The 12280-nt window shown below is 38.4% G+C and overlaps 1 protein-coding gene across 2 annotated transcripts in view; it reads left to right on the top strand.

The window, feature by feature from the left end:
- Positions 1-12280, top strand: part of WRN (WRN RecQ like helicase) — a 345122-nt gene that overhangs the window by 290529 nt on the left and 42313 nt on the right. For both annotated transcript variants that reach the window (XM_075352466.1, XM_075352467.1), the window contains 5 exons: positions 2535-2705; positions 6377-6471; positions 8916-8991; positions 9067-9143; positions 9827-9905. In XM_075352466.1, the coding sequence (XP_075208581.1) occupies positions 2535-2705; positions 6377-6471; positions 8916-8991; positions 9067-9143; positions 9827-9905 (498 nt within the window). The remainder of the gene's footprint in view (positions 1-2534; positions 2706-6376; positions 6472-8915; positions 8992-9066; positions 9144-9826; positions 9906-12280) is intronic.

The raw sequence follows: 12280 nt of genomic DNA on the forward strand, positions 1-12280 counted from the left end.
GAATGGGCTTTTTTTTCCTCTTGCTTCAGTCCTACCCTGTGCTGCTTTGCGAAACCGTTTTGCTTAGTTATTCTGAGAGCTTTACAGCAGGGTACTTTGACTGAGGCGAACAAGCTTTGTTTTCTTAATAGATCAGTCCCGCTACCTACTTAATCAGCCAACATCCGTTATGCTTGCTCATGATGCTGCTGGTGTTTCTTCTGGCTGCAATCCATCCTGATAATGTTTAGGACATGTTGCAGCTTGAAATATGTGAGGACAGTCATTTTCATTCCAATCTTTAAGAAACCCTTTAATTTCTTGTAAGTTTCCTCTGCCAACTAGTAAAAATATGTTAATGGGTTGTCCATTATTGGACAACTTGTTATTAATTACCCCAGTGTTGGGGGTTGCGGAATAAATTAATAAAAGCTCTATATTTTTCTCCTGGATTAGTGCCATTCCTTCAGTCTCCGTGCAAAAACAGTGTCACGTGACCACAGCAGACGGTCATGTAAAAGACATGTTTGGGTGTACATGATGCCACTTTATCATTCCTGTGCTGTTGATGCTTACATGGGAATAGACTAAATAAAATTGTATCTCCCACTATGGGTAGGACTGGATCTTTTACAGATTTGCTTTGGGTCAAAATAGGAATGTGCCTATTCACTGAAAGCTGGAATCTTAACAGTAGGAACCCTTCTCATACTAATCTATGACATATCATTTATTTAGACTTCATGTCTATAGAAATCATAATATATAGTTTTCGTAGAAAAAATTTAAAATAAAAATTGAGGTTTTTTTGGTGATGTTTTGTTTCAATGAAAGGGAATATGTCAGCAGGTTTTTGCTATGTAATCTCAAGCCAGCATGTTTAAGGGTTAAAACATAGAATTCAGGGATGCCTGTTTTGTCAACGTCTTGTTTATTTAACCAGCAGGAATTCTTAATCCTGGGACTACAGTGACACACCGCACTCTGGCATGCTCCCTCCTCTGATTGACATCTCACTGTCAATGTATAATCTCTATAGAAATTATCCAGCAGGAATTATGGCCATTAGCATAAGTAAAGATATAGCATTTATTAGACCACGAAATGGTATTATTCCTCAGTTAGCAATTAAATGGGGAGGAAAGGAAGAACAGAAACCAAAACTAATTGAGTAAATAGAAAATGTTTATTTTATGGATTCAAAAAACTATTTTAAAAATCCAACATACAAGACAAAGACTCAGGGAAATATAAAAACCTGCACCAGGTAAACAAGAAACCAGAGTGTGAGCCCCCCCTCCAATCAGCGCGGCCACTGCTTAGACCACGAGCTATCAATAATCCAATGGAACCATCAAAATAGAATATAAGAAAAGGGCCAGTTAAATGGAAATGGTCAATTTTTCTCCTTCCATTTCTCATATGTTTATAGGAATGAAGGGCAAGTGCTACCAACCAGAAGGTCAGGGAATTAAGCTACATTAAGTGACCTGGTAAATGGGCTATATAGGTCAAATAAGATATGGTGATATAAATAACCAGATCTCTCACAGCGAGATTATTAAATTACCTGAAAGGTGGACTATACATATCAAACAGGAAGGTGAATGATACTAAATGAACCAAGCCTAGTGCAGCATGGAGCAAAAATGCAGTGAGCCATGCTTGGTAAAGATGGAAATATCAAGCACCGAGTAATTACCTAATGGTAGCGGCGGTCACACTGGCCCTGGAAAAAGCCACTGTAGCGTCACTTCCCCTGGAAAGTGTCATTGCCCCTGGAAAAAGCGCCTGTAGCAAAACAGCTGTAGGGGGTCCCCCCCCCTCCTGCCGCTATCATTAGGTAATTACTCGGTGCTTGATATTTCCATCTTTACCAAGCATGGCTCACTGCATTTTTGCTCCATGCTGCGCTAGGCTTGGTTCATTTAGTATCATTCACCTTCCTGTTTGATATGTATAGTCCACCTTTCAGGTTATTTGATAAATTTGATAATTCCGCTGTGAGAGATCTGGTTATTTATATCACCATATCTTGTTTGACCTAAATAGCCCATTTATCTGGATCCTGATCCATATAATGCCTATTTTTTTTTTATGTTCACACCCATGAGAAAAGAAAAAAAATAACATATTTTTGGTCTACATAAGATATGTCATGTCCAGTATCTATGCTTCTAGAAAATATTTGCTCTATTGGCTTAGGCTGCTTTCACACACTGCATTTTCCAGTGTACTTTTTATCTTATTTTATTTTGATTGAAAAGCTCCTGGCATATCCACTTATAGTACCCATCAATGGGCAAATCCAGAAATCAATAACAGAATATGTAAAGACCCTAAGGTTTGCCATGGTTTTGTAAGTCTTATAAAATTGTATATTCAAATACTTCTAAAATCAATGGCTGATTGATCTAATTGTTTAAGTATGTGTTAAAAAAATGACTTTTGTAAGAAAAAAAACAAAACAAAAAACTTGTCAAACACAGTCATCACTTTATTAAAAATCAAAGAGAAAAATTAAGTTTTACTTGTCACTTGTAATTATATTGTAGACGTCACAAAGATTGCCAGACAAATATCGGTGCCATCATCTATTTGGTATGGGAAGGGATAAATCCGAAGCTTTTTGGAAGGCTCTGGCAAAGCAGCTGCTCAATGAAGGATTCCTCCAAGAGTTATCAGGTCGAACCAAATTTGCAACTGCATGCGCCCTTACAGCTAAGGTAATGTGTGGTTATTGCTTTGTCTCTGCCTCCATGGTTAACTAGTTTTATCGCTTCTTTTGATTGTAATGTTTGCTCCTTATTAAAATCAGTATAAGGGCTAGGCCACACGGCATTAAAATCGGTGCGAGTGGAGTGCGATAAAAAACACATTCCACTCAGACCAATATTAGCCTATGTGCCAGTACCCATGAGTGATTATTTTCTCAGCCCTAATTGGACCGAGAAAACAATTGCAGCATGCTACCATTGTAATGCAATCCTTGTTTCTCTCGCACCCATTCAAGTCTATGGTGTGAGAGAAAAATCGCACTGCACTCGCGGTACACCGGCTCTGCACGCACGATCAGACCTCAGTCACAGGCACACTCGGCTCTGCTATACTGCCAGCGTTAGCCGAGTGTCATGCGAGGGGATCGCAGTAATCCCCGTGTGGCCCCAGCATTAGAAAAAGTGTATTAACAGTATTCCCATCCATTAGATTTCTCTAATACATGCAGAGGCATGAGGGGACTCACATCAAGTGGTCATACCATAAATATCTATAGTGAGAATACCCCTTAATGAACAATAAAATCCTCCTAAAAGAAAACCTAACATGTAAGCTTGTTTTAAGGTAATTATCTACATAGATGAAATAAACATAAAAATTGCTATACATTTATTGTGTGGGACGAGGGGGGTCTTGCTCAGCAGTGCTTTATAGCAGTATGCGATAACCCCTCCACATTTACCTCTGAAACACATACACTTGCAAAAACATCTTTGAGTACGCACCTCTCATTAAATTAAACCCTACACCCCCCGAGCCTGCTTTCAGCTTCCTAACCAGGCCAATTTTTTCACTTCTGACCCGTGTCATATTTATACGTTAATAAATCTGGAATGCATCAATTTATTCCAGTGATTCTGAGACTGTCTTTTCTTGACATGTTGAACTTCATGTTAGCGGTAAATTGTGGGCAATATGATTTTTGTTTATTTATCAAAGTATTGAAAATTTGACAAAATGTAAAAATAGCGCAAATTTCAAACTTTTAATTTTTATGTCCTTAAACATTATACTGTTGTTATACTACACAAAATTGTTAATAAATAATATTTATGATGTGTATTTTACATCAGCATGATTTTTTAAACATTTTTTTTGTTAGGAAGTTAGAAGGGTTAAAAAATTTCGCATTGTTCCAACAAAATTTACAGAACCTAATTTGTTTTAGGGACCCTTTAGGTGCTTCACAGGAGTTAAAGCAATGTGTACGGAAACAAATTTAGATTTTACCTTTTCCAACAAAAATGTAGCTTTATCCCCAATTTTTCATTTTGTCAAGGGTAATAATTTGTTGTATAATTTCTCCTGACTATACCGATACCCCATATGTGGTGTATAACTACTGTTTAGGAGCCCGGAAGTGAGCGAGCACCATTTGACCTTTGGAGCACAAAATTGGCTGGAATAGATAACGGTAGATTATGTCGTGTTTGCCAAGTCCCTGATGTGCCTAAACAGTGGAAACCCCCCCCACAAGTGATCCCATTTTGGAAACTACACCTCTCAAGAAATGTATTTAGATGTGTGGTAAGCACCTTACAGCAGTAGGTGTTTCACAGAATTATATAACATTGAGCTGTGAAAATGAAAAAAAATAAAATTTCCCCACAAACCTGTTCAATTTTTTAATTTTCATAAGGGTAACTGGAGAGAATGGATGTACAATTTTTTTGTGCAATTTCTCCTCAGTGCCCCAATAACCCATATGTGGTTGAAAACTACTTTGTGGGTGAACAGCAAGTCTCGGAGGGGAAGGCAATCCATTTGAATTTTATAGCGCCATTTTAGCTGGAATAGATTGCAGACGCCATGTCACATTTGTTTTAGTGCCAGATTTTTAATTTTTACACAAGGAAATGGGTGAACATGGCACTAAAATTTGTCATACAATTTTTGCTGAATGTAGCAATACCCCACATGTGGCTATTCAGATCTGCTTAGCCAGACTGCAAAACTCGAAAGGGAAGGAGCAATTTTTGACTCTAGGAGCACAGATTTTCCTAGAATAACTTGCGGACCATATACAAAGCCTTTAGAAGTTATCAACTATTTATACATTGATGACCTATTGATGGTCGTTGATGACCTATCCATATACAGCAGGTGGCTGGAAATGCTCAGCTCTGGAGCTGCTCAATCTTCTGATAGTGGGCGCGGCTGGTTACTGTACAAATGGCTGTTATTGATTTGAATAGGAGGTGGATGTGCAGTACCCGGCCATGGTCACTATCAGGAAATAGAGCAGCTGTGGAACTCTGCGTTTATGAACACCTGCTGGCAACATGGACCTCTGATTGGCAGGTGTACCGAGTGTCCGATTCCATTTGATCAGACATTGATGACCTAGCTTAGGGATAGGTCATCAATATTTAAGTAGTGGACAACCTTTTTTAAGTGCCAGATAGCAGAATCCCCCCCTCAAGTATCCCCATTTTGGGAATTACTCGTAACAGGCTCCTAGAGGTAGGGCTCAAGTCATGTAAAGCTATAAAAAAGCCTTTCATCAATAAGAAGCAAAGGAGAGCCAGGCGGAAGTTTGCCAGAGACTATAAGGATTGGACCATAGAGGACTGGAGAAAGGTAATCTTCTCTGATGAGTCTAATTTTCAGCTTTGCCCAACACCTGGTCGTTTAATGGTTAGCCGGAGACCTGGAAAGGCCTACACGCACAGTGTTTTGCACCCACTGTAAAATTTGGTGGAGCATCGGTGATGATCTGGGGATGCTTCAGCAAAGCTGGAATTGGGCAGATTAAACTTTGCAAAGAACATATGAATCAAGCCGCATACAAGGTTATCATGGAAAAACAGTTGCTTCCTTCTGCTCAGGCAATGCTCCCCAACTCTGAGAACTGTTTTTTCCAGCAGGACAATGCGCCATGCCACACAGCTAGGTTAAGCAATGTGTGGATGAAGGACCACCACATTAAAACCCTGTCATGGCCAGCCCAGTCTCCAGATCTGAACCCCATTGAAAACCTCTGGAATGTAATGAACAGGAAGATGGATTGTCACTATCCATCAAACAAAGAAGAACTGCTTACCTTTCTGCCCCACAAGTGGCATAAGGTCACCGAAATCATGGTGGAAAGCATGTCAAGGCGCATGAAAGCTGAGATTAAAAATCATGATTATTCCACAAAATATTGATTACTGAACTCTTCCTGAGTTAAAACATTAGTATTGTTGTTTCTAAATGATTATGAACTTATTTTCTTTGCATTATTTGAGGTCTGAAAGCAATGCATTTTTTTTTTTCGTTATTTTGACCATTTCTCATTTTTCGAAAATAAATACAAAATGTATTTCTTGGAAATTTGGAGACATGTCATCAGTAGTTTATAGAATAAAATAACAATTTACATTTTACTCAAAAATATACCTATAAAGAGAAAAATCCGAAAAATTGACAATTTTGCAGTGGTCTCCTAATTTTTGCCACAGCTGTATGCAAGATGTCTAATATTTTTATTTACTAATAAAATGTCTTATATTTTAATTTATTATTTTCAAGCAAAAAATACAATTTACTAAATTGACCTCATTCTATGAGTGCCTAAAAGTGTTAGCAACATTTGCTGGTGACTTTTTATGGATGATGAATTGTGTTGTTTTTCTAGGGCAGAAACTGGATGAGTAAAGCCAAGAATCAATCATGCCCAAGTCTTATGTTGACACCAAGTGAAGAGCTGTGTCCTCGTAAATTTGTGCCAAGGTAATTTTGGAACTCAACCCTGCACACACTTTGGATACTTACTGTGTGGTTATCCAACACTGCGGAGAAGATGGATGATAAAAGTTACATGATATTGAGGCTTTGTATCTCTAATGCTTTAATGCATCCATATCTCCAGTTTGCTTTGATACTGGTGTATTTTAATCAGCAGTTGTAAACCTAAACTCGGATTGGACCAAAACATGTGTAAATTATTTTATACCTTTTTGTCTATGTAGAAGTTATGATTCACTTCATTGAATTGTATTAAACATGCACAAATAGAAAAAGTAATCGAAAAAAAACCCAAAATATTTATTTTATTTATAGCTAGCCGCGTACCCAAAACTCAGAATTGTAGTAATCACCACAATTAGTATGACTTTTATATGCTTTGACCCTTAGGGTATGCTTTTTTTGCCACTTTTTTTTTTAATGCTTTTTTTTATCTCACCTTTCTAATGCAGATTTTTTTTCCCATTCATTACCAAAAACACTGCAAGAATTGACAAGCTGCAGATTTAAATCTGCACCAAGAAAATACTCAATGTGTGCACTACACTTCAGGATTCTCATTCACTTTCCTGGCAACAGGAAACTTTTCAGGTTTTATGACAAATATGCACTAAAAAACGCATCAAAAACGCAACATATTCACACAGCCTTATTCATTGATGGCTACACACCTTAAAGGATTTATCTAACCATAGTCTAGTCTAGGGGTGTCAAACACGCGGGCCACATGCAACCCCTGAGGCTGCTTCTTGTGGCCCGCAAGCCCGTGGCCTCCTTGATGATTGCGGCTGGTGCAGGGGTCGCCGCAGTCAGTGCTTTATTTCAGATGAATGATTTCTGAGAGCTACACAGAGACACTGTGCACAGCTAGTCCAATGGCAGCTGCCGGCCAATCAGAGGCCAGCAACTGACGTCATACACATCAGCAGCACCTGGAAACCATTCATCTGAAATAAAGCACTGACTGTAGCGGCCCTCTGCACCGGCCACGATCATCAAGGGGCCTTCGGGCCACAAGAAGCAGAAAATAGGACACTGAGGGAATGCAGGATAGGTGAGAAGAATGTTTTTGTTTTCTTTTGTGTGTATGGGAAGAATGTCACAAAAGGAAACAATTCTACAGGATAGGGCATTGCTACAGGAAGAGGACCAGGAAAGGAGACATTAGTACAAGAAGAGGACCAGCATGGGCTCATTACTAAAAGGGGATAACGATGTGCACATTACTACAGGATGGGTACAAGGATGGGCACAATACTACAGGATGAGGACCAGGATGGGTACATTACTACAGGATGGGCACATTACTACTGGATGGCTACAAGGATGGGCACATTACTACAAGATGGGGACCAAGATGGGTACTTTACTACAGGATGGGGACCAGGATGGACACATTACTACAGAATGGGGACAAGGATGGGCACATTACTACAGGATGGGGATCAGAATGGGTACATTACTACATGATGGGGATCAGGATGGGGCCATTTCTACAGGATGAGCACATTACTACAAGATGGGAACAGGATAGGGGACATTACTACAAGATGATTACCAGGATGGGAACATTACTACAGGATGAGGACAAGGATGGTGCACATTACTACAAGGAGACAAGAATGAACACGGTACTACAAGGTGACAAGGTTAGGCACATTACTACAGAATAGAGAACAGTATGGGGACAACGATGGACACATTACTACAGAATGAAGAACAGGATGGGGCCATTACTACAAGATGGGGACCAGGATGGGGGACAGGATAGAGGACACTACTACAAGATGAGTATGAGGATGGGAACATTACTACAAGATGTTGGCCAAAATTACCGCTGATGGTGCCAATTGTAAAATGATATAACTCACCAGAAGGGGATTATATATATATATATTATATATATATATATATATATATATATATATATATATATATATATATATATATATATATATATATACATACATACATATATACATATATATATATATATATATATATATATATATATATATTTATATAAATTCAAAATTAAGCATGATTTATATTTTTTTATCATAAGCAGAAAAATGCATGTTTGTTATAATAAACAAGTGAAAAAAGTTCAAAAGCAGTGATCCAAAGGTGTATAGAAAGAAATAGTTACCACTAAAAATGTTACTTTTTCCTGCAAAGAATGCAGCCACCCAAATTATTTTTTTTTTCTGTGGCCCATATGCCCAGCCCCGTTTTAAACCCCTGGTCTAGTCTATTTATAGATCAATGAGAACCTAGAAGTCAAATCACCCACCACTATTAAAGATCAACCTAAATATCACCATACTTTTTAGAGCCAGACATAGGGCAAAAGGAGGGACCGTAAAGGGAGAATAGCTGGAAACTAGATGAGATGTAATTGCATTCCTGCCTTCTGTTTTTCTCTATAGTTTGCAGCCACGTTCTCCAATGGTTAGGCAGCTGCTGCCAGATGCTGGATCAAAGAAACCTGAAGCTGCCATTCAGGTTAGTTTATTTTGTTTCATATTTTTTACATTAGTCTTGGTGACAGTATTTTCATCAGTTTATTTACATTTACAGAAAATCTCATTGAAAGATAAGTTTTCATATGAAGAACCTGGGAAGCTTTCAAAAGCCTCAGAACTCCCCTCAACAAGGTATTACTCAGAGAAATATTTACTTGGTTGGAGGTCAAATTTACATTACCTTTTAATATATTTTAAAGTTGGCTTTTTTATTTAAATATGATGTTGGCAAATTTAATTTTTATTTTCTGATTATACTTTTAAAAGGCTGCAGTGCCTGCTTTATTTAGTATAGGAGACTGTTCATCTGCTCACAGATTTCTAAGCCTCTCTGTAACCACTGCTAGAGGGATATAATCTGTCTATAACTTGATAAAGTAAAAACTGTTGGGTACAATTTAAAAAAAGATTGTACCTTGGTCCAGCGGCCACAACAATAGCCTTGTGAATTTCCTCCTACCTATCAGCATCCCCGGTACAACATTATTCTGCAAGGATGAAACCTAGCCTACTAATAAGAAGAGTCTCACGGAATGCTGGCAGGTTGGCGAAAGTTCGAGCAACCCAATGCTACAGCCCCGTAAACTACAGTCATAGCTATAGGAACAGGGTCCTTGGAATCTTTTTACTGAACTATATTGTTAGGCCATCAGTTGTCTCCTTCTACACTGCCATAGCTTTATCATGTACATTAGAAGTACTCAACACTATGTACACTTCTGTCTCTTTAAAGTAGGAAACCTTATGTTTGAAAATTGTGGCTTTTAATGGTAAATAACCTGTCTTCATTTTGTGTATTGATATATCTATTTCAGCGTTTTTAAACTCCTTTCACCGCGCAAAACAATCAAACCACCAGAACCAGCTGTGTCACCAAGAGAAATGGAGCTACAGGTGAGTTATCATATTCGTCACTAGCTGCTAACATTGTGTGGTGGACCTGCCCATGTACATTACACTTCTCGTCCCCTGTTTATGGTTTCGTCAATGCCATATTTCATTCCTCCCTCAATAGATTATCAAATGTCTTATTATTGGCAGTGTTTGCCGACAAAACATCTTTCAGTGTGTTTTTGCGTACTAGAAGCACTTGGTATTAAGATGGTTAATGCACATACCTCCTGTGCTTTGTCCTGGCTTGTAAACATTTGTCTCTCTGGCTCTGACTCCATGGTTGTTACCCAGGTATTTATCGCTCCCTACAGGTAATCAGAAGATACTAAATTGATAGTTTCATAATCATCAGATGATTTAGGCATTCGGTTAGGTGAGATCGGGGGGAAAACAGCACAACGCCTTGTAATGATCACTCATACTGAATCCACAGGATAATAGAGGACATATTTGCAGGAGCTCAGTTCCATGTGTTTCAGGCCTTCCTCCTTCTTCAATAGAGATCTATGAGAAAGCTTGCGACATCCCAACATGGCCTCCTGTTTTTTTTCATGTTTCCTAGCAGCTAAAGAAACAGATCATACCTGATATGCACACATGCCTAACTCGAGTGTCTTAATCCCCTAGGCTGTGTTCACATGTTGTGTTATTTGCTGCTTTTTTTTCTGCAGCGAAAACCTGCTCTCTCTGCAGTAAAGAAAAGCTGCTTCCAAAAAGCAGATTTTTGCTGCAACAACGCTAAAAGAATTGACATGCTACTTCCTGCAAAAACTCAGCAGTGTTCCATTTCCGTCCAGAAAAAAAGCATGCTACTGTAAAAAGTAGCTTTTATTTTGCATAAAACTCATGACAAAATGCGGCAAAAAACTCAGCAAAAACGCAACATGTGAACATAGCCATAGAAAGTTTTATGACCCATTGAAATGCTACGGTTATTGTAACCAAATACAAGCCCATGCATATTCACACCTGCCCATTGCTAGCCTATCATGTGACATTGATGCATCTGCCACATCCTTTTCAATTTCCTTCACATCCTTCTTTTTTTCACCCCCTTTTACATCTTTCTTTCTTACTTTTATTTTTCTTCTCCTTGTTATTTTATCCTTTTTTTGTGCAATGAAATTATTTATTTGCATTGTTTATTTACGTTTATATAATAAACCTTATGTTCCAGTTTTTACATTTAGTCAATCTAGGAAAAATTCAAAACTCAGTAAATTATTTTTAAAGAGAACCTGTCCGCACGATTTTGTAATGTAAAGTAAAGACATGGCTGTAAGGCTATGTGCGCACGTCACGTAAAAACATGCAGTTACGCTGCGCTTTGTAGCGCAGCGTAACTGCATGCGTCCTGCGTCCCCTGCACAGTCTATGGAGACTGTGCAGGGGCCGTGTGCACGTGGCGTTTAAGAGCGCAGCGCTTCGGCTACTGCCGAAGCGCTGCGCAAAAAGAAGTGACATGTCACTTCTTTCCTGCGCTTTGCCGGCAGCTCCTGCTCTGTCTATGGCAGGAGCTGCAGGCAGAGCGCATGGAATCGGCGCTCACTACGGACATTTCTGCAGCGATCTAAAGCGCACATGTGCTCTTCAGATCGCTGCAGAAATTTCTGCAGGGCTTGTACGCAACGTGCGCACATAGCCTTATGGTGCTGTAATACTCATTTGAAGATTTTTTTGCTAATTATGTTTCGGTGCACTGGGTCTTCTTCTTGTTGTCTGTGATTCCACAGTCCACTATCTGCCCTTGATCTTTAAATGATCTGCTTCCTTTGTTGAAGACAAAGTAAAAAAAGAAGACAATCCAGCACTTCCATCCACTGATAATTAAAAATAAGTTGATTTTATTGAAAATCCATTAAAAGTTAAGAGACCCATAGGAATATGCATTTCTGACAAAACTGCTTAGATGCAGCATGAAACAAATAAGTAACATCAAATCACATTTAAATGGACAAGAACCAATCACAGTCATAGAAACAACAAACCGTTAACTAACATGCATAAAATGCTTTGAAATTAACCCTATACCACATAAGCTAAATATATTCATTATATATCCTACAGAAAATAAAACAAAAAAAATTATAAATATGACTTATATGCTTACCATACGCAACAGTCAGAGTGTGTGGTAAGGCTCTTATAAAATTGGCATTGTCAAAGGTTAACATAAAATCTAAACAGGATCATCTCTATAATGTCAGCTTTTGTACGTAACCCCTTCTCATTTACAACACCATGAAATCAATGGTGCTTTATAAATAAATATTAATAACCACTCTAGATCAGTCGTACAGGACCATCAACCAATAGTACTTTAATACCTTTGTAGTCAATCATATATACATCTATATCCAAATACGTGAAAAACC

This window comes from Anomaloglossus baeobatrachus, chromosome 1, assembly GCF_048569485.1.
Source record: "Anomaloglossus baeobatrachus isolate aAnoBae1 chromosome 1, aAnoBae1.hap1, whole genome shotgun sequence".
In the NCBI taxonomy this organism is placed as follows: domain Eukaryota; kingdom Metazoa; phylum Chordata; class Amphibia; order Anura; family Aromobatidae; genus Anomaloglossus; species Anomaloglossus baeobatrachus.